Here is a 27,660-nt window from a genome sequence, read left to right as displayed (position 1 = left end):
CCACACATCTCCCACAGACACTTCGCCTTTTTTATTACACGCGCTGTGAAAACACGCAGGCTTCCGTAGAACATAGCGCATGCGCAGTGCTTATCTTTGCGGAAGTGTGGCTCTTCGGCATAGGGAAAGTGATCATTTGTGTAACTCGATGGCACGATGAAAGGCAGATTCAGTACAGTGGACATTAGGGCAGTGACTGCCGAGCTCGATACCAAGTAAGAAATATTAAATACACCCAACATGGGCAACGTTGTGCCACAGTCAGAATCACATGGCCTCTGAAACTCTGCATGTTGAAGTTGCTGATGTTATTTTTCTTTAAAGGCAGATCTGTAAAGATCTCTTTCCAGCTTGTGTAAATAAGCTACGACTTGTTCTTTATTGATTTGGTGTATAAAAAGTAGTGTGTGTGTGTGTGTGTGTGTGTGTGTGTGTGTGTGTGTGTGAGTCACATGAGTGAGAATGAGCTCTCATAGAGACTTCTACACATTGTCTAAGGTGCTTTTGGTCTAATTGCTGGTGCCCCCTGTTTCTTTCCTATTGTTTTTATTTTATTTTATTAAATTATTTTTAATATATCTTTCATGTTGCTGCAGATATGTGGGGATGCGAGTGTACAATGTCTACGACATTGACACCAAGACTTATCTCATTCGTCTACAGAAGTAAGAGAACACAATATTAAAACATGAAAATAACCCAAATAACATGAACCCCCCCCCTAAAAAAAAAGGAAAATGAATCAAGTGCATATATATTTCAGAATTCTTAACATTTGAGATGTTTTTTTTCCCAGGCCAGACAGCAAAGCCGTGTTGTTGATTGAGTCTGGTATAAGGATTCACTCCACAGAATTTGAGTGGCCCAAAAATATGATGCCCTCTGGCTTTGCTATGAAAGTATGTTGTACCCTGGTCTGTGTGCTCATTTTCATTCGCGGTTGTGATTTAATGGGCTGACAGTTTTCTTTACGATGTTGCTTTAGTGCAGAAAGCATCTGAAGTCCAGGAGATTGGTTCATGTAAAACAACTCGGTGTGGACAGGATTGTGGACCTTCAGTTTGGCTCAGAAGAGGCTGCATACCACCTTATAGTTGAGTTGTATGACAGGGTAAGAGTTATTTTTTAGGTTTTCTAGATGGCACAATACTATTCTTTTTAATCAAGTGTGGGCATCAGCTAATATCGGTACCCCTCTGATATTTAGTATTTTAATAATTCCATTAAAAAAATGCAAGGAAAAATGCATAGATAAAAACAACACAACACCATTAAAATGTCAAATCAGTTTAAAATCAGTTTAATTACATCAGGCAAAAAAGCAAGTTACATTGTAAATAAAGTAAAATTTTTACATAGTAAAATATTAATATAATAAAATTTTAATGAAAACTTCATTTGAGTGTCTTTATATATTAACACTATATAATATATACATTATTTTTGTTTATAATTTAGTTAGTTTTGTACTTTTGTATCCGATATCTGATCCATTATTATTTATATATATTTTTTATTTATATTTATATTATATTTATATATATTATTGTTATTATTATTTATAGTCCTAGGTTTTGGATTGGTCCTTTCTCTAATGATTTCTCTCCCTCTGGTTATCATCAACATGACGCTATTCTGTGTTGAGATGCTTTCTACTGCAGTACTCTAATACCCACTGCCATGCAATGTATAAAGTCTTTTGTAACACTGACATTTGCCATATACTGTAACTGACCAATTCATCCAAAGTATATAACCCCTAACTGGAGCTCTTATTGTCCACAGTGCTAATGTAAATTAATATGTTTACAAACTCCATTGAACTGTGAAGATTACATTATTAAATGGATACTTTATTGACTTTGTAATTAACCCCCAAACTAAGTACATTAAAAAAGAAAGGGCAGCATTCATAAGTAACAACCTATTAAGAATAATTGTTAAATAGGCAAAAAATTAAACAGAGAATAAATATTATGGGCAAGTACCTCTCTTTAAAGTATTATACCATATCTGAAAGACACACTACTCTGGAGAGAATAATAATCACTGATTTTACAACCTGAATCTGTGTGTTTGAGAAAATGGTTCTGTCATTTCCAGGGGAACATAATCCTGACAGATCATGAGTATACAATACTGAATCTGCTGCGTTTTCGAACTGATGAGGCAGAGGATGTCAAAATTGCAGTGAGAGAAAGATACCCTATAGAGAATGCCAGGCCTCCTGAACCACCTATCAGCCTGGAGAGGTAAGAGAGTTTATTCTGTCTTGAGCAAACAAGCATTTACATTTACATTTACAGCATTTAGCAGACGCCATTATCCAGAGTGACTTACATTTCATCTCATTTTTATACAATTGAGCAATTGAGGGATAAGGGCCTTGCTCAGGGGCCCAGCATTGGACGTAGGAATCAGCAACCTTTCCGGTTACTTCTGTCTTGCTTCACCATATGTTTGGTTGTTGCTTTTTTGCTGGGTTATTTTGATTAATTTTTAGCAGTTATGTTAGCTTGACACAATTGTTATTATTATTAATAATAATTAATAGACTGGTTTTGACAAGCCAACCTTAAAGTTTGTTGTGGCAACTTTTACCTATATCTAGTTTGTATTGTAAAATATATTGTAACATTGTATCAGGCCATGTGAGAAGTGCAAGATTATAAAATATATAATAATAATTCCCTGGAACATTTTATACCCTTTAAAAATATATACAAATATGATATACATTTTTATTTTCACTTAATTATATATACAATTGCAGCCAAAAGTTTACAAACACCTAGGATAAAGATAAAGATTGTCAGTGTCAGTTTTTCTTTACATTTCATGTTATCATTTTATTTGGCAAGTCAATTAGGGCATCAGCTTTGTTCACATTAGAGACAAACTTATGCAATTCAGAATTAATTTACAATATCAGAATTCCAGGGGATCAAACATTTACATACACCACAATGACTATTTCTTTATGTACCAGATTATAATATATACGCACAGAGACTTGATGATACAGAGACTTTAAAGTTTAAATTGAAGTTGCTACATTTTCTTATCATATGTATGCAATTGGTAGAAAACCTCAATTATGGTAGTTTTTTGCCATTTATGGCTGCTTTCCAAAACTTATCCAAAACAATGTTTGACAGGGTTTTCTGGAAGACTACACATTTATAGATTCGGCATACGCGTAATGTTACTGATTTTTGTTTGTTTTTTGCAGGCTTGAAGACATTTTTTCCAAAGCTCAGAGTGGGGAGCAAATAAAAAGGATTCTAAATCCCCACCTTTGTAAGTGGTATTGTTGTGCAGAATATTATCCACAAAGTTTACATTAACAATGAGCTTTTTAAGGTTAAAGTTTCTTACTTTACTCCCACAGCATATGGAGGAACTCTAATTGAACACTGCCTCATAGAGGTTGGTTTTCTTGGTCTTGGAAAAATGGACAGTCGATTTACCATGACAGAAGGTTTGTTTTCCTGTTATTACGATAATTGAAGATATCCAGAAATGAAAGCAGCTACTATAGAAACTGTATATATGTATATGTATTGCTTCATTGACATTGAAGGATTTAATACAGCGTTAGAATGTGTTATGCTACAGATGGGCCAAAACTTCTGGAGGCTTTGAAATTGGCAGAGAGCTACATGGAGAAGGCATCAAACATCGACAGAAAGGTTGTAATTAATAATGAATCTGAATGTTGTATTACTAACTTGTCTATTATTACATGTTTTATTAACAGGTGTGTTTTTGTGTTTTCCTCTGTGAAGGGTTACATCATTCAGAAAATTGAAAAAAAGCCAAGCATGACACCAGACAAACAACACGAAGAGTTGCTCACGTAGGATCTTTATCATATTATTATTCTTTAGTTTTAATTGCAGTCTTTCTGCTATTTATTGACCCGATCTCCAATTATTTATTATGCTATTTTTGGTCTGATAGGTATGAAGAATTTCACCCATTTTTATTTTCCCAACATTCAAAGAGCCCATATCTTGAGTTTGAGTCTTTTGATAAGGTTTGTGGTTCTGTTTTTTAAACTGATTTTGATATTAATGATTCTGCTATGAGCTTCTTATTCATAATTGTTTCCTTTCAGGCTATTGATGAGTTTTTCTCAAAGATGGAGAGTCAGAAGATTGACTTGAAAGCACTTCAGCAGGAGAAACAAGCTCTGAAAAAGCTTCAGAATGTAAGAAAGGATCACGAACAACGGTTGGAGGCTCTACATCAGGCTCAGGTGGGGTATTCAAAGTGAATCGTTTATTTCATGATAAACGTTTATTTGCTTCTGGTATACATTTGTTATCAAGTTTAATAATAATAAGAAACTAGACTCCACAGACATTCCATAGACCTGACTCTTGAAAAACTGCACTCTCTGACAAGAGACAGTATGTCATCCTGCCCGCACAATCAGAATGACAATCATGGGTGTTTTTGAGCTCAGTAATGAGGAAAGAGAAAGTTAATGCTTTACATTAGTGCTTGTCATTTGGCAGATGCCCTTATCTGGAGCAACTTATATTTAGTTTATTTATATAACTGTGCAGTTGAGGGTTTAGGGCCTTGCTCAATGGCCCAGCAGTGTCAGAAGTGTTGGAATTTTAACTCACAATCTTCCTCTCAGATGTCACGGTCATATGACAGGAAGAGAAAGTTAGAGGTTGTGACAATGTGAAAATGTGATAAACAAGTATATAAAACATTAAAAAATTGCTAACTTACTAATATTGCACAGTAAATATTGTTACTATAAAGAAAAAAATATGGTCTAAATTAAACTAACAAGATTTAACCAAAGGCATTATGACTACATGACTGTCACATTAGCAACATGCGAAGAAAAGGACAGATGATTGTCCATGGTTATCCCAAGGTTGCAAGGGGTGGCCACAGGTACAAAAAAAGCACAAAAGTACACCAGTGCAGCAGGGAGGGGGCAGCATCATGCTTTTAGGGTTGCTTTTCTTCAACAAGAACTGGGGCTTTTATCAATGTGAAGGAAAAATGAATAGCTACAAATACCAGTTAATTTTCGCACAATACCTTCAGGGGTCACTGTTCATCCTTAACAATGGCTCAAAACATGCATACATTAAACAATCATTTTTGATTCAGCTAGCCATAGCCCAGACCTTAATTCAGCTAAGAATCTGTGGAGTTATATGAAGCACATTGTACACAGGAGATACCCATAGACTTAGATGGATATAGAATGTGTTGTCCTAGATTGGGAAAATATTGCCATGTCAAGATACCATACCGATAGTCCCTTACCTGAAAAGACAGAGTGGTGTATAAATTATAAAAGGTCCCTAAAACGATTCAGATTTTTTTAAAACTTTATTTATGTATTTTGCAGTTGCATATATAAGGTGGGAAAAGTCTTGACATGATTAATTTTGGTTAATTATTTTCACAATTACCTGACATTTTAAGGAGTATTCCATTTAGGAGTAAGTAGACTTTGTATATACACATTGTATATAAAGTTCTGTAATGCTGATAAAAGATTCTGCTTCTGCTGCTGCATGTAGATGCAAACAATGTTATATATGTAAGTTGTATGCCGACAATGTCCAGTTTGTACCTTGCAAATTTTTCTACCATTTTTACTGTCAGCACTGAAGTTTATTACACAATACAGAGCTTTTAAAATCCAATTGTAATATCGATGTTTTGCAGGAAGTAGACCGTTTGAAGGGCGAGTTGTTGGAAATGAATCTTCCCATTGTAGACCGAGCTATTCAGGTGGTGCGCAGTGCTCTGGCTAATCAGGTGGACTGGGCCGAGATCAGCCTATTTGTCAAAGAAGCTCAAGCAGCTGGAGATCCTGTAGCATGTGCAATTAAAGATCTGAAATTACAAAGCAACCACATCACTATGCTACTGAAGTATGTTTTTCTTGATTGTGCTATCTATAAAACCCCCTTGGCCTATTATACTACAGATGAGTGAAAACCTTTCTAAGCCTTTTAACACTTAATCTTTTTCTATTGTAATAACTCATTTATACACTCTGCCATAAACTCTGCAACATATAATTTCATTTAATAACAATATTAACAAGATTGAGGCAAACATTCACATATTTATGGCCTGTTGTGATATAGTGTGTGTGCACAGGTGCAAAAGCAAGTGAATATTTTTCAGCCACCTTTGGTCAAAATGATGATAAATTTATAATGTATGCAGAATGAAGTGTGTCAAGTAATGTTTTCAGTTTTGCTACAGTATTTCTAAGATTTAAAATTGAATATTAAATATTGATTGGTATTGCCAATGTTGATTCATACAAAAACTCCCATACACAAAAATTTTAAAGCCATAAATTGACTTTTTTTTTCTTTTCCATTTCAGTAATTTCATTAAATTTCATGTTTGGGCTGATAATGAAAAATAAACTTTCATTACACAGGAATCCATACATTGGCTCAGAGGAAGGTGAGGAAGAGCAAATAGTTTCTGAAGATACTAATGAAGGGTCTGAGCAGCCAAAGGAGAAGAAAAATAAGAATAAAGAAAAAGGACAAAAGGGCAAGGTTCAAAAGAATAGACCCATGTTGGTGGACGTGGACCTTGGCTTATCCGCTTATGCCAATTCAAAAAAGTGAGTAGTCACGTTTGTAAATATATCACATATACTGTAAGTGCATCTGTATGAGATAATCCAGGAATATCACAAAGTTTAGTGCAAAATGAACTATGATTACATCTAGTGACACTTGTACACGTTTGTTACAATTGCATGATGATAATATTATTGAGACTTGAATGATTCTATTCTCTCTGAGACAATAACTTGACTGTTTATAGACATTAAACAAAATATTAAAATGTCTGCCCTCTGTCTATAATCTCTCAGATATTATGACCACAAGCGAAATGCTGCCAAAAAGGAGCAGAAAACAGTTGAGGCTGCAGAGAAGGTAAAAATAAAAGAACACAGTACTTCCAAATTAAATGTTAAATTACTGTGTGTGTATATATATATATTAATTGCTGGACTTTTTCCCCCAAGGCTTTTAAGTCTGCTGAGAAAAAGACGAAGCAAACCCTTAAAGAGGTCCAGACAGTGACAACCATTCAGAAAGCCAGAAAAGTCTTCTGGTGAGACAATTAGTTTAAGGATTATAGATACATTTTTCATATCCCAAAAATTCTGACAGCTTTCTGTTTATTACCAGGTTTGAAAAGTTCCTGTGGTTCATTAGTTCAGAGAACTACCTTATCATCGCTGGGCGAGACCAGCAGCAGAATGAGATGATAGTTAAACGTTACCTGCGATCAGGTAGAAGAGTTTAGCTTAGATTTTGTTTTGAATGTGTAGATGTCCTTTTCCCCTTCAAGTTTCATTGAAAAATGTTTATTACTTAGGGGACATCTACATCCATGCTGATCTTCATGGAGCCACAAGCTGCGTCATCAAGAATCCATCTGGTACAAGGATTTTGTCTAGCCATCTAACTTTTATTAGGAATAAAACATGACTTAGAACATGAATTAGCTTAGATTCCAATAACAGCAAGTTATTTATTCCTCTTATTCAAAGCAAATCTGCTAACAATTACAATCATTTTATTTATTAACTTACATATATAACATATATTATATATATATATAATTACTTACATTCATACTTTTAACCATTTATAATTACACTATATAGTCAAAGATATATGGACACCAACCGTACACCTATATTTGAGATGCCCACATACACAAACTTCTCCCACATAATTGAATGCACAAAATTAGAAGATTTTATTAGAAATTTTGTATGCCTTAGCTTCTCCAGCATGCCACTAATCAGTGGGTAAGAACTTGAGTGGCCTGGACAGAGCCCTGAACACCTATGGGTTAAATTGGAATGCCTACAGTACACCAGACCTCCCTGACCTCACTGATGCCCATGTGACAGAATGTGACATATACACATCCTTGTTAGTTTAGTGCAGTGTCTAGTGAAAGCCTTCCTAAAAGAGTGGAATATGTTATAACAGTAAATGGGGCACCAGCTTTAGAACAGGATGTTCAACAAGCAAATATGGGTATGATGGTCTAGTGTCCACATACATTTGGCAAGGAATAGTTAGTAAGTTTAAAGTTGTCTCTTCTGAAGACTCTCATGGCAGAAAAATTACTGACTTCTTCAAAGCCCTGAGACTTGTGACTCCTCCCATAAGTGCTAACTAAACGTCTTCTTACAGAAAGCTTCACAAGGTCAATGATTATATTTGTTCTTCCTGAGGTTTTTTTTGTACTGTAGTTTTTCTGGTTTCCCAAGTAACAAAATAGTGATCAAATGATTTTGTTAATTAAAGTAAAAATGTCATCCAACAACCACTGACTCAATTTAATTGAGAATTGTGGTAAATTAGACACATCTAGGCTTGATTACTGCCAGCTGTATTGAATCTAAAACATTATATAAACAGAACCTTTCCAGCCCAGAGACGCAGGGTGAAAGATGGTGATTATATAAAAGTTGAGAAATGCAATAATTAAAATAGAAAACAAGGAAAGGTTTACAAAGCTATTTCTAAGTCTCTGGTACTCCAGCGAACCACAATGAAAGTCATTATCTCTAAACCGAGAAAGGAAAAATTAATGAACTTTCTATCTAAAAAGTCCTATCTTGAACACAATTTACAAAAATCCAATCAATGTGTATGAATTGTAGCAATTCTGCCAAAATGTGTAGGCCAAAATACATCAATAACAATGTGAAAGACAGTTATTTTAAGCATTTAGATGCAGTCAGGTATCAAGTTTAATTTGAGAATTTACTGCTCTCTGATTTTTAATAATGAATTTTTTTAAATATATTATTAAGTTGTTTAGTAGAAATAACCTGGTTCATATATTTTTAAAGTTGTTTTGAAATTTGTTGACTCTACTGTTAAATGTTTTGGAATGCTAATAAGATCTACCTTGCATATTAAGGTGAGCCTGTTCCCCCACGCACACTAACTGAGGCTGGAACAATGGCTGTGTGCTACAGTGCTGCTTGGGATGCCAAAGTGATCACTAGTGCTTGGTGGGTCTATAATAACCAGGTGAGCCAGGGCAGGCTTTTAATTTTAATTCAGAATTGTATACAATATTTGGTCTTTATCAGTAGTAATTTGAAGACTTTGGCAGGAAGGAATTAGTGTTTGTTCATGGTGAGTTTGTGCTGACCCATTAGTTCCTCAGGAGCTCTGGCTTGCACTATGATAAACTATAAACTGTAGAAATAACAGTATTTACATTTACATTATTTACTGTCCAGTGTCACCCAAATGAGGATGGGGTTCCCTTCTGAACCTGGTTACTCTTAAGGTTTCTTCCTCGTTTCATCTCAGGGGTTTTTTCCTTGTCGCGTCACCTCCGGCTTGCACATCAATGACAGGGATTGATATAGAATTTTAAATTAATATTAAAACAATTTAATAATTTATTTCATTTATAACTTCTTTTTCTTCTTTTATACAAAAAAAATGTATCGAATGTGATATGAAATATGATATGACTATTCTAGTTTATGCTTGCTGCAGGTGTCCAAAACTGCACCAACAGGAGAGTACTTAACAACTGGAAGCTTCATGATTAGAGGTACGTTTGGCTTTCTTCAGACTCTGTATTTACATCAAACTTGAGTGATTATATTATAAGTGGGAATGTTGAATATATGTATATGAAAATGCTTGTTTGCACAGAAAGGCACATCTGATATATCATTATCTCTATTTATAATTAATTATTAATTAAGCAGTAATAAGTAGAATTCTTATGACTTAGTATTGGTTTTCTTCAGTTGTTGTAATTGAGGTATTTCAGGGTTGTCTACCACCAGTGTTTGCACAAAGAGTTAATAAGATGTACTGTTTTTCCATTTTCTCTTAGGGAAGAAGAATTACTTACCCCCCTCATATCTTATAATGGGATTTGGTTTTCTCTTTAAAGTAAGTATGTGCACTTTGGTTTGTCTGTGATACTGCCGTAGGCATGACGTTGGAGATATAATCACTGTGATGATATTCATTATAAGAGCATGATTTCTAATGTTATATAAATGTTATGCAATATCCAATAAACAAGAAATTAATACTGACAATGACATTTCAGACACAATATGGCCAAATATTTTGTATATTCTTGCTCCATCAATGAAATATAGTATAGAGCCATGTGTATAGTTATATTAAGGGACACAATTTTATCTCAATTTAATCTGACATATGACTAATAAGCAGTTTCGTAACCAGGTGTAGGCTGTTTCCTCATTATTTCATGACAAATTAATAAAATTACAGGTCTGGAGTTAATTCCATGTATTGAATTTCTATTTGGTAGCTGTTGATGGGAACTTGCAATATGTGGTCCAAAGAGGCATAGAAGAAAGTGAAAGAGGCCATCATTTGACTGAAATAGATATAGAAATAGTTGAGGGTCCCAGTCCAGAATTTGGTATATTCAAAATTTCACAATGTGCTCCTCTCTGAAGAAAAACCCCTTTTGAACATCTAGCCAAGTCAAGAACATTCTCAATAAAGTATATTATAAATATATAATATATAATATATATATAAATCAGTATAAATACAAAGAGTTGACTTCAAAATGTAACATTCAAGAACAGAAATGGCAGAACATTTCTACAGACATCACCTAATAAAATTCATCTAGTTTTGGAACCAGATTCTTTGAACAGATAAAAGGTTTGAACAGAGAATGTGTTGTTTAACACATCTACATGAAATTCTGATCCATCACCTCAAATTCTTTTGTTAATCTTAAAGCAAAAAATGAAAAGACCATTGAAGGGAACTGAGGGGACCGAGTCAAGTTAAAAAGCTTTTATTGTCATTTCAACCATATACTGTATGTCACCTATACAGTATATGGTTGAAATGACAATAAAAGCTTGTACACAGTACAGAGTTAAATAAAAACTGTTTCTTCAGGACAACGGTGCTACATAAAACAACATAAAGCTACATAAAACAACACAGAGCTAAGGACCTAAGTCCTTAGCCACATAAAGTGCAACATAGTGCATCAGTGCAAACAGACAATACAAAACACAAGACGTATACACAAAATAGTGCTGACTATTATTGTATTATATAGCTAAAAAATGAACACGGATACAAAACTTATGTAGTAGCGGCAGTTTGATGAGGTATTGAAATGTGGTGTGCCAAAGCAGCAGATGAGTAAGTGATTGATTTGTACAGCCCAGTTTAGTTCAACTACATCTTAAAAAACACCAAATTGCTTAGATGGAAATGGGCTGAATGGGATTATAAATGCATACTGTTTTAGCCAATTGTTTCAGTCATCTATTGTGCCTGTAGGTGGATGAGCAATGTGTGTTTAGACACCGGGGAGAGAGGAAGGTTAAAACTCTGGAGGAGGACATGGAAGATAGCAGCTCTAGAACTGCAGATCTTTTGGAGGAAGGAGAGGAGCTGCTGGGTATTTATATATAATATGGTTATTAATAGAATATACACTCCTGTTAAAATGGCAGGATTTGTGATTTAAAATAAACAAGCCAAAATTATTCCTGTCAGAACTTTCTCACCTTGCAATTACAAATTATAAAAATACAAAAAAAAACCACCATTACTTAAAAGTGGAAAACTGAAAAAAAAAAATCTTAAAATAACATTGCAGCCATCAAGTGTCATCAAGAGCCTGTCGGCACATCTTGACATCTTTTTCTTTCTTGCAAAACCATTCTAGATCCATTAAATTGTACAGGCATCTCCTGTGCAAAGCCTGCTTCCACAGATTTTTTAGTTGGATTAAAAAGTCATTAAAAAACATTGATCTTTACACTACACCTTTGCCCAAATAGAGCTTTTTTCCCTGAAATGTTTATCACTTAATTAAACAGTTAAAATAAAGTAAATTTTTCCACTTAATTCATTTATTTTTAATTATTTGTAAGCATTTGTAATTATAATGTTGTAATTTAAAATTGATGGTGGAAAAACTTCTGACATAATTTCATTTTCTTACAATTTTTACATCAAAAATAATATACTGTTTTGTATTAATTGTACAGGCATACTCAAAACACTTACTCTAAGAAAACGTTACTATTAATAATAATATATTAATAATATTTGAGATCAACTTAAGGAAAAATTCTCTCATGTTTCTGGTTGTAGGCAATTCAACACTTCCTAATAACAAAAATAAATATTGTTGTTCAAATGTTTTGTATTTTAATTCACTATAACTTGATTTGAACTGAGAGCTTATTAACATATTGTGTACATTATTTGCAGTTTGTTAACCCAGTCATACACTATGTTTCTCCCAGGAGAAGACAGTGCAAATGAAGGAGAGGCTGAGGGAGAGGACATGTCAGAGGAGAATGGCACAATAGAAGAAGAACAAGAAGAAGGACATGAAGATATGCTACAGAAAGTGGAAGCAGAAGAGAACATAGAAGCTGATGAAGAGCAGTCAGGTGAAAGCCAGTTTGAGACATCGAAGCAGGAGGAAGAGGAGGAGGTAGAAGAGGAAAATGAGGTGTGTGAACAGAAAGAAGAAAATGAGACTGATGATGGGACTAAAAGTGAGGATGATAGTACTGACATCAGTTTTCCAGACACCACAATCCTACTGACACACCTTCAGTCCAACAGGTAATACTTAACTGTACCAGACTTGCATTTACATTTAATAATTTGGCAAAATGTTTTCAGTTAGTTTATACAAAGTGACTTACTATTAAGACAGATAAATTATAGCCTAGTACAGCTGATCAGTGATGGATTCTCCAAGACTTTTTTCATTATTAAAGAAAAAAACATACAGGCAACTTGTACCTGGTTTGTACCCCATAGCAGAACTACTTCTTATCTATCTTCATCGTCACCTCTTGCCTTTATAAAACTTTCCTTTCCTCAATACAAAATGTTAGTCTTATTTTTTTTGCTGCTGCATTTTTCTTTTTAGGACCCACCTTGCTGATTTACAAGACCTGTACATTTTTGTATTATCTGATAGCTTGGAAAAAGCATTGCCAATGGAAAGTAAATATGTCCTCCATTTGCACTGCACAAGAGAAAGCTGAACAGGAGTCTACACACTAAGCTTGATAAACCAAGATACATCTTGGCATCCAAAACCAATGTATCAGCAGCACAGCTTACCTAACTGGAGATGCTTTTAAGCACCATGTTTTGAGAACAGTGTATCAAATATCAGCATAGAAATATAGCCGTCTTCCAAATGCACTTCTGTGGAGTCCCATTGGAAGAGGACAACATATCCATTGAGGTCACACTGTGTAGAAACCAGATGCACCAAAGGAGTAGTATCAAAATAAATGGAAAGCAAACCATTTAGAGAGGCATTGGTGATTTATCATCAGTGTTTCACTGGTAACAACTTACTACAAAGATCAAATGTATATTTCTGAATTCTGTGTTGGAAAGGCAGTGGTCTACAGTGATGTGCAAGATGATGATCTAGTATTTATACCCACTCAAGATGTGGGAATGTGTGTTGTACAACAACAGTGATGACGTGGTCTCTTCCAGGACGACCCCATTCACATCACAACATTGCAGGATGGGTCATTAAATGGTTTAACAAGAATGAAAATCATGTAAATTATACGGTCACCAGATCGCAATCCAAACATCTTAAGGAACAATAGTGTTTATCCTCACAATACAGTCGCAGACACATATGGCATAATCTGAAAGTGTTTCACATAACGTTTGTTGATTTAAAAACCAGGAAGATATTATTTTGGAGAAAATCTCTTTATAATATTAAGCATTTTTTTATTGCAGGGGAATGATCAGTGCTGGTTTCAAACAAGAAGTTGCAACACGGGTATATTTCATAAATACATTGTTTTTGTAAGCTTACCAGGATCTTTATGGTCTCAGTAAAATTAGGCTTTGTTATCAATTAACTATTATTATAATGAATATTACCAAGTCCAGTAATAAAAAACTGACTTCTCCTTCTAACAGGAAAACACAGTGCCACAAGGGAAAAAGTACATGAGTGCAAAGCAGAGAAGGTAAAATCTTAAATATAGATATAAATTATATATTGTACAGTATTTATGTGGGTTGAACCTGAATGACTGTGTATTTGTATACAGGGATAAGAAAAAGAAGCAGAAACCGGGGAGCATTGAACAGCCAGAAGAAGCTGAGATGAAAAAAGAGGACATCCAAAGTTCTGCAACCAATCTGAGTTCTAAGTGTGGAGGAGCTGCTCAGCCTGTGAAGAGAGGACAAAAGGTTTTATTGCATCACACTATTCTGTGACACATCAGACAGGTTCCTGGACAGGTGTTACCACATTAATTAATTGTATATATGTATGCATATAAGTATTTTTTTCTTTATTTGCTGCTTGAACAAAAAATATACAAAGTCTATAATGTATTTTGACTGAATCTTCCGACCTGGATCTTCCAACTGGGAACAAAATAACCATACTTTACATTTTTGCACAAATTTCTGTACCTCATCATCTATGCTATTTCTCTCTAACATCACTCTCTGAATTTCTTGTTACTTGGAATAATGTTTCTGGAGGTACTGAATACCAGTTATGGCTTTCCATATGAGACATTTCTTTTTATTAAAGGTCAGAAAAGTGATGTTATAACTCACCAAAATAAAAGAATGAACAAGAAAAGAATGAAGTCTGCAAGCAGCTTATATTACATTACCAGTTTTATAGGATTTGACAATGATTAGCTGAAGAATTGCCTTAAATATCAGTATGGTATTAAATATCAGTGCTGCAAAAGTCAATAATGTGGTTTTGCATGGTTTGTGGTTCTTTAGAACAAGCTGAAGAAAATCAAGGACAAATACAAAGACCAAGATGAGGAAGACCGAGAGCTAAGGATGAAGTTACTTGGGGTTGGTTGTGTTTTCTTGTGTGCTTTTGTCCTTTAGTCAGTTTGGTTTGGAATTCAACTAAACACTCTTTGCACAGTCTGCAGGCTCCAATAAAGAAGAGAAAGTGGAGAAAGGGAAGAAAGGAAAGAAGGGAAAGGAAGAGCCTGGGAAGCGAGCACCTCAGAAAGTTGCTCAAAAGCCCAGAGTTCCAGTGAATGTAGTGCAGAAAGCTGAACAGCCGGGGATTGATGTCAATCAAGCAGGACAATACAGCACAGAACAGGATGATAAGGTAGGAGGAATTTATTTAATAGTGCCGAGGATTCACTCTTTTTAATAGAGGCCAAAAAATTGAATTTCTGAGTCATGTATTCTCAGAAAAGTTCTTTGAAAAGGTTTTTCTTAGAAAACCAGAGAAAAGGTTAGTTTTTTACACAAATGTTTATATCCTCAATGCATGGGCGTAAATTTCATTTAACAGTAGGGGGGACAGTAGAGACGCGTCATTATGGTTATTTTCAAAGTTTTTCATCAAAGAAAGTAAAACTATCATAAAAATAATAACAACAATTAAAACAAGGAATAGAAATTGATTATACAAAAAAATACAGTGAGGTCAGTTCGGACGTAGCACAGCGCTCATTTAGTAAATGCACAGCTAAACAATATGCTAATTGTGGCAGTTAATGTTAAGTTAACATGATGCCAAGTCGTCCCAAATAAAACGATGCATGGGAAACGGCTTTGGCGTGTTAGTTACAGTGCACTATGCAACAAGCTATTGTAAACAAGCTAACGTTAACTACATAAGTAATATTTTAACCGCTAATATAGCAGATTCATGGAAAATTACATCGGTAATCTGCATTTTTGCCGCAACTAATTTATGAATGAGTCTGCATCAACTACGTTAAAGAGAATACTTAAGTAAAGTTGGCCCCATATTCCCAGATTCGAGTTTCCCGAGTCAATAGCTCCTGAACTAAAGGGTGTTACTACACAAACAACACCTCTTTTTTATCTTGGTAATGCAGAGAGGCATCTAAAACCAAATTTTTCTCAAAATCGGCTTTCCTCCGCGGTGGACAAAATACACAAGACTCTATGTGCAGACAACTGAGAAACAGATTCCAAGGGACCGTCTGCAAAGTGCAAAACCCGAAAAGCGAATACTATAAAAACAGTCAATAACTTTACTGTAGTACATTGTACTGTCATCAAACTCAGAACACATGATGTCCTAATACATGTCCTAAAACACTTATTTGGGAGAAATCTCTTTTTCTTGATTTTATATGATTTTTCATAACTTAAAAAAATCAATAGCTTTACTGTAAAAAAAATATCATAAAAAATCAACAAAAAGACATTTCCCCCAAATAAGTGTTTTAGTACATGTATTCGGACATCAGTGATGTGTGTTATGAGTTTGGTGACAGTACAGTGTATTACAGTAAAGCTATTGACTGTTTTGTATTCGCTTTTCGGGGTTTGCACTTTGCAGACGGTCCCTTGGAATCTGTCTTTTCGGTGATCGCACATAGAGAATTATGTATTTTGTCCAACGCGGAGGAAAGCTGATATTGAGGAAGATTAGGTTGTAGCTGCATTGTAGCTGCCTCTCTACATTACTAAGATAAAAAAGAGGTGTTCGTGTAGTAACACCCTTTAGCTCAGGAGCTATTGACTCGGGAAAATCGAATCTGGGAATATGAGGCCAACTTTACTTAAGTAAAGAGAATCGCTTTATTTAAAGTGAACAAAATCCCCTACTTAATGGAGTTGAACAATAATTGAGCCGAAGCCGCACACCTGGCTTGTGTGTGTGCAGAGTAGGTGAGATGTACTGGGAAAGCAGGCAGTGGGTCAAACCACTGTGAGGAAGGTGAGGGGGGAACTCAACTGTCTCTAAATGCAGTTTTTTGCGGTTTTTTTTTCTACTTACACAATTAGTAGTAGTAGTAGTAGTAGCCTTTATTGTCACTGGTCACAAGTACCGTGAAATTAGCCATCAACCTGTCCAACATACAATACATACAATATGACAAGGGGGGGACAGGACAGGAAGACAGGGAATTTGAAAAGAAATACAGCATAACATGAGGGAAGGGAGGAGAAAAAAAACAACCCCCAGACTATACTCCAGAGGAAGTACAGTGTGGGAACAGGAAAAACACCTCAGCAACATAAGCACATAAACAGTACGCCATAAACACATGACTTGCAACAGGGGAGGGGAGTGGGGGGTGGAGGTCATCCAGCACAGGCAAGCAGCCATCAGGGCCTGCAGCCTTTAAGCATTTAGGTATACATACATATATTTTTCACAATAGAGAGTGCGATATTTTCTAAATAATTTTTTGGGGGGGGACAACTCTCGGATGGGATTTACGCCCATGCCTCAATGTAAAGGTATCAAACTCATTTTTGCTCTCTGAGATGCCTCTCTAGTGTTTGTTCATAATCCTTTGAAATTTGAAGGTGTTATCTTCAACCATTACAATTCTGTGTAAAGTTTTCCAAAAAAAAGAGGCAAAAACTTTATTTGAAAACATTATTTATTATCTGGCTTGGTAAATATTTTAGGCAAATAATTTTTGTTTATTATACTGATTGAAACCCTATGATAAATTGCTTACATTATTCTGACAGACAAATGCTGGTTATATACCCAACACAATAAATGCCAGAATATTGTAAATTCAGATTTAAAGTTAGATAGTTGTAATGGTAGAACAATGAACCATGTATAAAGACATTTTTAGCAGGTAGGTTGTAAGATTGCCAGGTTGTGAAGGTTCATTTTGGATGTAATGTTTGATATGATTGATATGTTGATGGACAGGTTGACAGATGAAGTCAGACAGGAATCTCTATGGACAGTGATGTTTGCGGATGACATTGTGATCTGTAGTGAGAGTAGAGAGTAGGTGGAGGAACACCTGGAAAGGTGAAGGTCTGCTCTCGAAAGAAGAGGAATGAAAGCACAGAGAAGGGAGATGGTTATATTGGTAGAAGCATGTTTGAGATGGAGCTGCCAGGTAATAGGTGAAGAGGAAGGCCAAAGAGGAGATATATGGATGTGTTGAAAGAAGACATGAAGGTAATTGGTGCGAGAGTAGAGGATGCTGAGGATAGAGTTAGGTGGAAACAGATGATTCGCTATGGCAACCCCTAAGGGGAAAAGCTAAAAGAAGTAGTGTGATTTGATTGATGCTTAATGCTGAGATAATGCTTTTTTTCTCCTTTATAGGATGCTGATGATGTGGATCAGGAGAATCCTGGAGCAGAGGTAATCTTCTACAATAAGTTTAACACCATGCCCCGTGTCTCTAATACTGCTCATAGGTTGTAAACTTGTACAATGAAACACTTTTTGTTTTACATTACATTTTTTCTTAATACAATTTTATGAAATTATTTTAGTATGTGCAAGAAAACAAATAAAAAGAAATATAAAGCTCATTCACATATTCACACATTTATCTCAGATCTTATTTAATTCTTATTTAACTGTCCTGGCACAGTGGGAAGTGTTGCTGCCTAACAACCCCAGGGTCCCAGAATTGATCATGAGCTTGTGTTTCTGTTAGTGCAGAGTTGCTGTGCATGATCACCATTTCCACATAAGTTTTTTTCCAGGTTCTCAGGTTTCTCTCCCCAAAAAATAGCAGTTTCTAAATTCTCTGTTCAGTCATCTGTTCAAAACCATGGAATACATTTTTGGCAGTTGTTCTTACATTCCCTATATTTCTGTTGTGAATGGATGCTCAAAGCTCAACAGTGGGACTCCTGTTCAAATTTGATTTACGTTGATTTACTGTATTTATATTTAGGTAAAATTTTTGGTAAGACTGTGTATAAATTCTTTGTTTTTTAGGAAAATGAAAATTTTCTTGACTCTCTCACCGGTCAGCCGCATCCAGACGATGTACTGCTGTTTGCGGTGCCTGTGTGCGCACCTTACACAGCTCTCTCCAATTACAAGTACTGATCTGTTCTCTTTTCATGTTATTCACATATTGAGTGTACAGTTAACATGCACAGCAGCTGTACCTACTGAATACAATACTGTGTGCAAAAATATAACTTCCATAGCAGGATAGCACTCTTTCACAGAACCTCTTCAAGATATACAGTACATACTGTCATGTCTCTTAAAAGATTTTATGGTATTCTGTACATCATGCACCTAACTTTTCCTCAGGCACAAAGTGAAATTGACTCCTGGGACTCAGAAGAAAGGAAAAGGTAAAATAATATCATAACCATATTTTTTCTTCTTATTTTAATTGTGAATAGAACTTTTCATACCTGAATAATGTCTCTTTAACTTTATCAGCTGCCCGGACCGCTGTGTTTAGCTTCATGCATGCTAAAGAAACCATTGCCAGAGAGAAAGACCTGTTCCGCAGCGTGAAGGTATTTGACTGTGCTAAATTTTCTCATATCATGTACTGTAACTGTTCATGAATAAATGAATTATTCAGCTTTTGCATCTTTTCACATAGGACACTGATCTTTCAAGAAACATGCCTGGCAAAGTGAAAGTATCTGCTCCAAACCTTTTGGCAGCAAAGAAGAAGTAAATGTGTGGAATACTGACTTTGGTTGCAGACAATATTCAGCTGATTAAAAAAAACCTTAGACAGTTCATCTCCTGCATCCGCTTGCCCTTTTGGAGCCTTTACGTTGTGTTTTCAACGTTAAATTGTAACAAATAAAACAAATTTCATTCCATTAAAGTTTTTAGAGGGCAAAGGGGGGCTCCAAAAATGCTTTCCTATATTCATTTAGCATTGAGAGATAAAGTACATTGATGACAACTTTAAAATGTCATCATTTCATTTAGTTATTTTTCCATAGAAAAGCTAAATATTTTGAACAATATTTACTTGATATGAAATACCTTCTACAAAAACGCTGATCGGACAGCAGCTTTTCCATGTCTCCTAAGATAACAGAAATTTTAGAATTTTTAAAGAACAAAATAGTTTGTCCTCTCAAATACATGCAGAAAGGCTTACAGTATGTACTTTGTAAAATTCTTGTGAATAAAAAGTCCTATTCAACTGCATGGCAAAATCAATGTGTAAAATAAAATTCTTTTCTGATCAGTATTTCTACTGAAAATTGCATTCATGAATCAAAAAGACTTGACGTGCGCTATACCAGGAGGTTCTTCTGCTTAAATGAGAGGTGAAGTAGTTTGAAATGAACATGTCCCAAGATGACTAAAATCAGCCCTCATTAAAACAACGTAAACTAAATACATTATTTGAATCACATGTACAGAGTTATGTAGACTATTAAAAATACAAATTTAGCAGGCTGTACATACAGGTTTTTAATGGATGGTAATAATGGATAGTAATTGTATCAGTCCTGAGTCCTTGTCTATCAGATGGATAAGAATTTTCCTTTGTATCAGTACAAATGTACTTTAACTAATGGCACAGCTAGCATCAATAACATTTATCATGCTTCTGATTGAGTGCTAAGGAGTGATAACATCGAATCATACTTAGAATGTACAAGTTTCAAGTCTTACCAAACAACTATAATACAAACATTGAGTTTGGATTAGAAGGGGCCTTTAACCTCCACGCAGCCATCTCTGTCTTTGCATTCTTTTAAACAAGCCTCTCTGCAGTGAAGCCCTGGAGCTGTGCCACACATTCCCAGTATTGCTCCTAGGTTGACAAAATGTGCATGTATGTAGTACTACGACCCTCCAGTAGTGGCTGAATCGAATGTCTGTCGGAGGCTGTCTAGTAGATGTTTGGGCAAGCAGGCAAACCTGCTCTCAAGTTGATGTCTGTGCTGCACAACAACCTCTGTACAGCACCTGTACATACATACACACACACACACACAAAAAAAACAAAACATCATCTCTGGTTACTGAGTAATAATATGACTGCATTAGGTCAATTCTAAACACTTACCTAAGTAGGGACTTTGGTTGAATCCTGAAAGATAGTAGTTCATTGCTATGGGACTGTTGAGGAGACAAAAACAAAATTTGAGAGTCCATGTGGGAAATAAAAACAAATATGCAAAACAAAGTTTCTTACTTTAAAGCAATGAATATTACAAAAACTGTCTTATTTCTCAACGTTTCAAATTTACTTCGGGGTAAATAAAATAATCAGGGATCTTAAATGACCCAGATGTGCATCAGCAGTTTACTAGTAGCAAGAATTGCAGATCAGTTCCTCAAGTTCTAATACAAATGAACAGATGTCTGATCTATAATTAGAAAGACGTAACACTAGAGGAGATTTTCCCGCTGCTGGAGTTAAACAAGTATTCTAATCTTAACAAGAAAACAGCCTACTTCTACTTCAATTTTGATTTCTTTCATTCTTGGATTCATGAATATTTGATTTCTAGACTTTGTGTGACGAAAAACAGGGCATCAATTTTAATTGTGTGCTCAATATTTTAATATAGTCATTGAGTATTTGGTTTGTACACAACAGTTATCCCAAATAATTAAATATTTCAACCAGCACAAACTATTAACAGCATTAAGCTAAAGCAAAAATACTGAGAACATTCATCATTATAAAGAACATAAAACACAGGCAATCATTTTAATCATTCATTACCATTTTAATGTTTAGTCAATTAGTTATTTACATTTTACCCTAAAATGCTTACTTGAAGCAAAACACAAATGCATGTTTATTTAATATTTGGAAGTCATGATCTCTATACTTACTGCTTGCTGATGTGAGAGAAGATTATTAGCGCAGCCCCCAAATACAAACACTTCTCCATTCAGACCTAAGCAGGCTGTGTGCCAAAGTCTTTCCCAAGACACAAACACACACATTAAAATAATGTAACATGAACAGTGTTTATATGATTTTAATTTAAATTCCTTGTCAAATTAATACAACAGAGACAAAAACCTTGGGCTTTTATTGTGGTTGTGTTTAAACTGCTTCCACTCGTTTGTGGTCACGCAATACAGCCATGCATCACCTACGGGAGACAAGCCGTCAAATAGTCCACTCTGAAATTAGGCGCATCTATACCTTTATACCGGGAGTCACTGTCGTATAATACTCACTAAGTGTTTCTCGATCAGTAGTGAAGCCTCCGAACAGAAAGATGTGTTCTGATGACACAGGTGTGAAAGAGTGCCATGATCGGCCAACTGGGCCTTGCCGAGGTACCGACCTAAAATAAGTGCATAAAAATGCATGAACAAATTCAGACTGTAAAAAGAAGTAAAAAGAGATCATGAGATTATGTACCAGCTCACATTTCGGTCCATTCCCAGGTGTCCATGTTAATATAGTACAGGTCGTTTAGCCGATGATGCTGTCGAGAAATATATGCTCCTTAATGCAAAAATGAATTGAATAGAATTCTTCTCACATATTTGAGTTTTTAGATACCCACCATATATCGTCCACCAAAAACATAACCCCTGTTTCCCAGAGTAGCACAAGCATGGGCTGCACGTGGTGTTGGAGCATTTCCCTGTCACATACAAATAAACCAAAATCTAATTGTGGTTTATAAACCTCATTCAAGAAAAATACTTTTAAAAGAAAAGGAACAAGGGATTACTCCTTCAATCAAAATTCACATAAAGACTATGCAAAACAATTAAAATCCCAACACACCATCAGCCAGACAGAAATAAATACATACTACCTTTGTTTTGGGTTGACTCCAGGCTGACATTTCAAGGTTAAGAATGTGAATATGATTGTTCCAGCCCCGTGCTTGGTGGTTACCCTGGAAGAGCATCATCACATTTAAGCCTCTCACTATTATTTCTTCTTTTTATGTAACACTAAAACAGTTTTGCCTACCACAAGTGAATTTTCATCTAATTCAAACGTTCCTTGATGGTCTGCTTCTGCCTCATATCCATAGCCCCCAAAATACACCAGCCTGTGATTGCAAGAAACAGTTCAACAGAAACAATTGTAATGGATTTAAATTTTATGCCCATATAAAATATATATACAGTTATGTGGAAAAAAAAGAACACCCCTTTAAATATTATTCAGTTCTTTATTCAGAAATGTCAACATGTCAATTTTAATGTGTACCTGTTGTGATGTAACTGCTTGTAAACAACAAGAAAAAAACTTTGATTTCACTTTTTAAATCAAAATAAAATCAACAAAAATAATTATTTTAAGTAAGGAAAAAGTTAGGACACCATGTGCCCTAATAGCTGGTGTTTTCTGCTTTGGCTAAAATAACCTCAATGAGCTTTTTCTCGTAGATGCAGAATTCTTTCAGCTGTGTGATTCTTCTATGCTCATCCTTTTTCAAATCACCCCACATAATCTCAATAAGACTTAGATCTGGCTTTTGACTTGGCCATTCCATAATTCTGTTTTTTACTTTTTGTTTTAAAAAGTGAGTCCTTGATAGATTTACTGATATGTTTTTGTCATGTTTCAAGGTCCAGTTAGATTTCAGCTTCAATTTTTTGACATATGCAATGTAGAAACCATGATGGGATGTGGTAGCACAGTGGTTAAAGTGTCGGGCTACTGATCGGAAGGTCATGGGTTCAAACCCCAGGTCCACCAAGCTGCCACTGCTGGGCCCCTGATCAAGGCCCTTAACCCTCAGTTGCTCAGTTGTAAGTCACTCTGGATAAGGGTGTCTGCTAAATGCCACAAACGTAAATAATTCAATTTAAGTTTATTTGTATAGCGCTTTTTACAATGGGCTTTGTCTCAAAGCAGCTTTACAGAACATAAACATAGAACAGAAGGAACTGCCTTAAATAACACTTCTACTTCCATGTTTCACAGTTGGTATGAGGTTCTTTTGAATAACATGCTGTATTTGGTTTACACCAAACATGTCCAATTTTATACTTACTCTTCCAAAGCACATTATTTGTGTCTTTTCCTTTGTCTCGGTGTTCTTTTGTAAACTTCATTCTTCAGGCTCACACTGCAATTTTGTTCACAATTTGGTCGTCTGATACAAATTTGGAAAATCCTAAAAGATTTCTAGAATACTAGAGTAAAATCTGTAGTCTTTGATCAATTGTTTGACGTGGTTACTGGCAGCCAATAAATGGCAGTTGCAATCTGTTTTTTTTCCAAAGAAGTTCTGGCAGTGTCAGAAGATTTCAGACACTTACCTGCAGTGTGACATCTACGATGAGCGCCAAAACAAGAACCAATAGGAGCACTGAACGGGATGACACACTTAGTGCAACAACTTTAAACCACCTCTGGGAAGATGTTGAAACCAGTCAGGTGGACAGTGCAGCAGGAAGAAAAACTAAAAATGCTATAGATTTTTTCGTTTGCTGCTACCTGCCATTTTAGCAAGAGAATGCAAGTCTGAACATGTCATGGACTGATGACATAAAACCCTAGACAAGTCTTCATGTGTGTCCGATGTTCACATCATGGCTGTTGTACAGTCAGACATGATGACAACTGAGATCCTACAGTGTGACATGGGGATCATGTCCATACAGATCAATATCCTTATGTTGACTGCCTATTATAGTTTTACTTAATTTCACATAAGGTATGATAGCATAAATGAGGTATGATGAGCTCCCAACTTAAATTTGTTTTAAGGCATTATTGGTGTTATACTGCACCAACACAAGCTCTACTCAGGAGCCACTGCTGTTCAAAGATGATCCCATTACCACCATGTACAACTGTGATGAATGCTAACCTGTTCTTGTACACCCAACAGCCTAATTTGTCTTTACATGTAGGGGCCAAACCCTTAAGGTCCTTCATTCTCTCCCACTGGAAGTCAGAGCCCCTCAGAGGCATACGATAAACCTGAAAAATATGACAGAGGTGAAATATTAGATACATATTTAGGTATTAAAAACACTTGCAGCTGGATTGTAAACAGTCTTTTTACCCTGAACAAAATTTCTGCCATTAGTAATTAAAGCTTACTTAATGTTGTAGCATTCTTAATTGATATCTAATAAAATGGTATGTGGTTGGTTTTAGTAGAAAAATGATTAGTAATATTTAGTAAAATTTTGATTGTGCTGTTCTGTACTTTACTATTGAGATTAATCTCACTGCTAGCTGTAGGCAGAGTAATTAGATATAATCTTTATCGTGGCCATCACAAAAAGCAAGAGTTTACACTAGCAGTAAAATACACTGCGGATGCTATTACATTTTTAACAGTATTCCAAAAATATACTAAAAGAAACAACAATGTAAGAATGCTGGAAATGAGGCACCTTAAGTGTGTAATCTAATGAACCAGAGTTAATGTATTCAATGGTAAAGAATTAAAAGCACTTTTTTATAAGGGCATCTGCCAAATGATGTAAATGTAGAAATAGAGAAAAAGAAATGGATGACATCATGCTTTTTAACAGTTAATTTTCTACCTAATTCGGCATATTTGGCATTTGACAAATGATTGTTATAAAATATGAGTTTGGGTTTTCAGTTTTTATTCCCTGGTATTTACATCTGCATAATCGAGACACAGGAGTTGCAAGCCAGTGACTTCTGTGCCGGACCCGGATAAATAGAGAGGGTTGTTTCAGGAATGGCATCCAAGAGCTCTCGTCATCAGCAGGATTGATTTTCAAACCTACATACGATTTCTCGCTCTCTAACTCTGTTAAACAATTGAACACAAATGGTTTTTGTAGCAGTATGAATGTGTCATTTTGACCATATATATCTGATGCAGTAAATAGTAAAAAGGAAACAACATTTCTCCAGGACCATGGTGCTACATAAAATGACAAAGCTACATAAAACAACACAGAGCTAAGGACTTAAATCCTAGTCACGTAAAAAAGTGCAACATGTGCAACCTATATCTGATTTCGTGGGAAGCTCAACACAGTTTGTCGTAATCTGGCCAAAGATGAACCTTTGCTTCATAAATAAATAAGTAAATAAATATTCATTTGAAAGCAGTATCTAACTGTACTGAATGCGCTGTTAAACTCATACAGTACCTTGACCATCGGGTCGGGTGCGGATATCTTATTCGGAGAAAATTATGGTGCTGCTTCGGTGACGTTTGAGATGATCCGCACATCTCTCTCAATATATATATATATGTGTGTGTGTGTGTGTGTGTGTGTGTGTGTGCGGCAACATAAGCATACATTCTGAGACATTTTCTGGAAGTGCATAGACAAGACTAACAATAATGATTCAAAATAACTCAACCAACTTTAGACGAATATTAGGTGTATTACTTTGTGCATACACATAGAACACAGACAAACAATCATTTATGTTACAGTCGTAAAGATTTTTATCCATGCTGCTATATAAAATGACTATAAAATAAATAAATAATTCGAGAATTTGAATGTGCTATGGGACAATTATTGAAATAAACACACCTTGGTCACAGAGGATAATTTGTTTTCATTTCATTATGTACTGTACCAGTTATATATGGTCAAACTGACAATAAATGCTTTGTGACTTATTTTACTATCGCTCACATGAAATATCTTAGCTCATGTCACATGTAAGGGGAAATAACCTTACCAAATTAGTATTTCCTCTAGCATGATGACCTCCAAAGAGATACAGAATGCCTTCCACACATACACCACAGCTGCCCGACATTGGGTTAGGGAGATCTCCTCCTGACAGCTGCCTTCTCCTGTAAATATACATGTTTCCCATTTGTTTCAGCATGTAAATCTGTGCTCCAAATTATATTGCATAAAAGGAAATTTGAACATTTATGTACAAGTATTTAGTCTACAACAATGTACCATTTTCCAGTTTCCATGTCGTATATCCAGATTTCTTGCTTTGGTAAGTACAAATCAAAGAACCCAGATGCTTCAGCATTCTGATTAATCAAATAAGAGACAGGCTTGTGATTTTTCTGGAAACAATGATGATGAACTTTATATACAACTGGCATGTTGATTTCCTCCACTTACCTTATATCCTCCCCAGACATACATACAGTTTCTGTCACACACTGCGATGTGACCACTGCGTTCTGCTGGAGTGTCTGAGATGGACTCTGAATCATCCCCATCATCATCAGACCAGTTCAGTTCTCCCTGTTCATGCCACTCAAAATCCCTCTCTTCATCACTCGCTTCTTCATCCTCATCATCATTCAACTCTTCTTGAACATCCTGAATATCATCCTCCTGGTTTGCCATCCTTGCCTAGCTACAAAAACGACCAAAGAACATTGTTTCCTATGTTACATGTCACTACTAACAACCAGCTCTCCTGTACATTTTAGTTCCCCTTTGCTCCAAAACACACACTTCTGCTCAGGAAAGACTCTTCAATAGCCGATTAGTTGAATCCGGTGTTTTAGAGTTAAAGAAAATATGAATATGTTCAGAAAACCTGGTGCTCCAAGAGCAGCCTGTAGACAAACTCCTATGTTAAAGCCACTATAATTTAGACATGTTTACTGTTAACAGGAAACAAAACACTGCCGGTTGCGTCTCTGTTTTTATCTCAAGTAGAACGTAGAAGCGAGTCATGAGCAACCGAACGCGCACAAACAGGAACCGATTCAGAACGACGCGTCACCTGTTGTTTATTATGTGGAAACCTGCACAAAAGCTTAGCTGCGTTCGCTCAGAAACACATAAACGTCATGATACTCACGCGAACAGACGAAACTTCTGTGCTAATGTACTAAAAAACGAGGCCAGTTAACTCGGGCCTTTTAGAGGAAGTGACTCCAGACAACATTGAGCCGCCATAATGATAGGGTCAAAATGTGAACGGCTTACGGCTGAAGAAATGAACAC

General features: G+C 35.6%; 2 protein-coding genes across 5 annotated transcripts; one reads left to right on the top strand and one right to left on the bottom strand.

Moving 5' to 3' along the window:
- Positions 1-56: 56 nt before the first annotated feature.
- Positions 57-20,023, top strand: LOC113660315 (ribosome quality control complex subunit NEMF). Its single transcript, XM_027173703.2, has 32 exons — positions 57-215; positions 597-665; positions 797-899; positions 986-1,111; positions 2,104-2,252; positions 3,233-3,300; positions 3,392-3,481; positions 3,619-3,692; positions 3,789-3,859; positions 3,964-4,039; positions 4,121-4,261; positions 5,710-5,918; positions 6,443-6,634; positions 6,890-6,953; positions 7,046-7,134; positions 7,212-7,315; positions 7,402-7,464; positions 8,971-9,083; positions 9,564-9,621; positions 9,913-9,971; positions 11,367-11,487; positions 12,344-12,671; positions 13,830-13,872; positions 14,016-14,065; positions 14,150-14,291; positions 14,847-14,924; positions 15,001-15,195; positions 18,157-18,195; positions 18,784-18,890; positions 19,111-19,154; positions 19,246-19,325; positions 19,415-20,023. The coding sequence occupies exons 1-32, from the start codon at positions 157-159 to the stop codon at positions 19,490-19,492; spliced, it is 3,282 nt and encodes a 1,093-aa protein (XP_027029504.2). The 5' UTR covers positions 57-156; the 3' UTR covers positions 19,493-20,023.
- Positions 20,024-20,235: 212 nt separating this feature from the next.
- On the bottom strand, positions 20,236-27,653 carry LOC113660318 (kelch domain-containing protein 2-like). Of its 4 annotated transcripts, none has more exons than XM_027173716.2 (14): positions 27,515-27,653; positions 26,821-27,061; positions 26,647-26,726; positions 26,414-26,531; positions 24,594-24,706; positions 22,739-22,820; positions 22,578-22,661; positions 22,320-22,400; positions 22,180-22,238; positions 21,985-22,094; positions 21,824-21,896; positions 21,631-21,718; positions 20,852-20,904; positions 20,236-20,751 (listed from the first exon to the last, which is right to left on the bottom strand). In XM_027173716.2, the coding sequence occupies exons 2-14, from the start codon at positions 27,049-27,051 to the stop codon at positions 20,628-20,630; spliced, it is 1,296 nt and encodes a 431-aa protein (XP_027029517.2). In that variant the 5' UTR covers positions 27,052-27,061; positions 27,515-27,653; the 3' UTR covers positions 20,236-20,627. The 4 variants fall into 4 exon arrangements, with proteins under 4 accessions (XP_027029517.2, XP_047677124.1, XP_027029518.2 ...); XM_047821168.1 differs by having other exon boundaries at positions 26,821-27,057; positions 27,515-27,647; XM_027173717.2 differs by lacking the exon at positions 27,515-27,653 and adding an exon at positions 27,163-27,371.
- Between the last annotated feature and the right edge of the window lie 7 nt (positions 27,654-27,660).

Source organism: Tachysurus fulvidraco, chromosome 12 (assembly GCF_022655615.1).
Source record: "Tachysurus fulvidraco isolate hzauxx_2018 chromosome 12, HZAU_PFXX_2.0, whole genome shotgun sequence".
Taxonomy (NCBI): Eukaryota; Metazoa; Chordata; class Actinopteri; order Siluriformes; family Bagridae; genus Tachysurus; species Tachysurus fulvidraco.
This window is presented reverse-complemented; position numbering and strand designations above follow the sequence as displayed.

Coding starts and splice junctions, on each gene's coding strand:
- LOC113660315 (XM_027173703.2), top strand. CDS start 157: ATGAAAGGCAGATTCAGTACAGTGGACATTAGGGCAGTGACTGCCGAG. Junction 6,635..6,889: donor GCTTATGCCAATTCAAAAAA/GTGAGTAGTCAC, acceptor ATAATCTCTCAG/ATATTATGACCACAAGCGAA. Junction 19,326..19,414: donor ACCTGTTCCGCAGCGTGAAG/GTATTTGACTGT, acceptor CTTTTCACATAG/GACACTGATCTTTCAAGAAA.
- LOC113660318 (XM_027173716.2), bottom strand. CDS start 27,051: ATGGCAAACCAGGAGGATGATATTCAGGATGTTCAAGAAGAGTTGAAT. Junction 24,707..26,413: donor CTAGAGGAAATACTAATTTG/GTAAGGTTATTT, acceptor CATATTTTTCAG/GTTTATCGTATGCCTCTGAG. Junction 22,662..22,738: donor TAGATGAAAATTCACTTGTG/GTAGGCAAAACT, acceptor ATGCTCTTCCAG/GGTAACCACCAAGCACGGGG.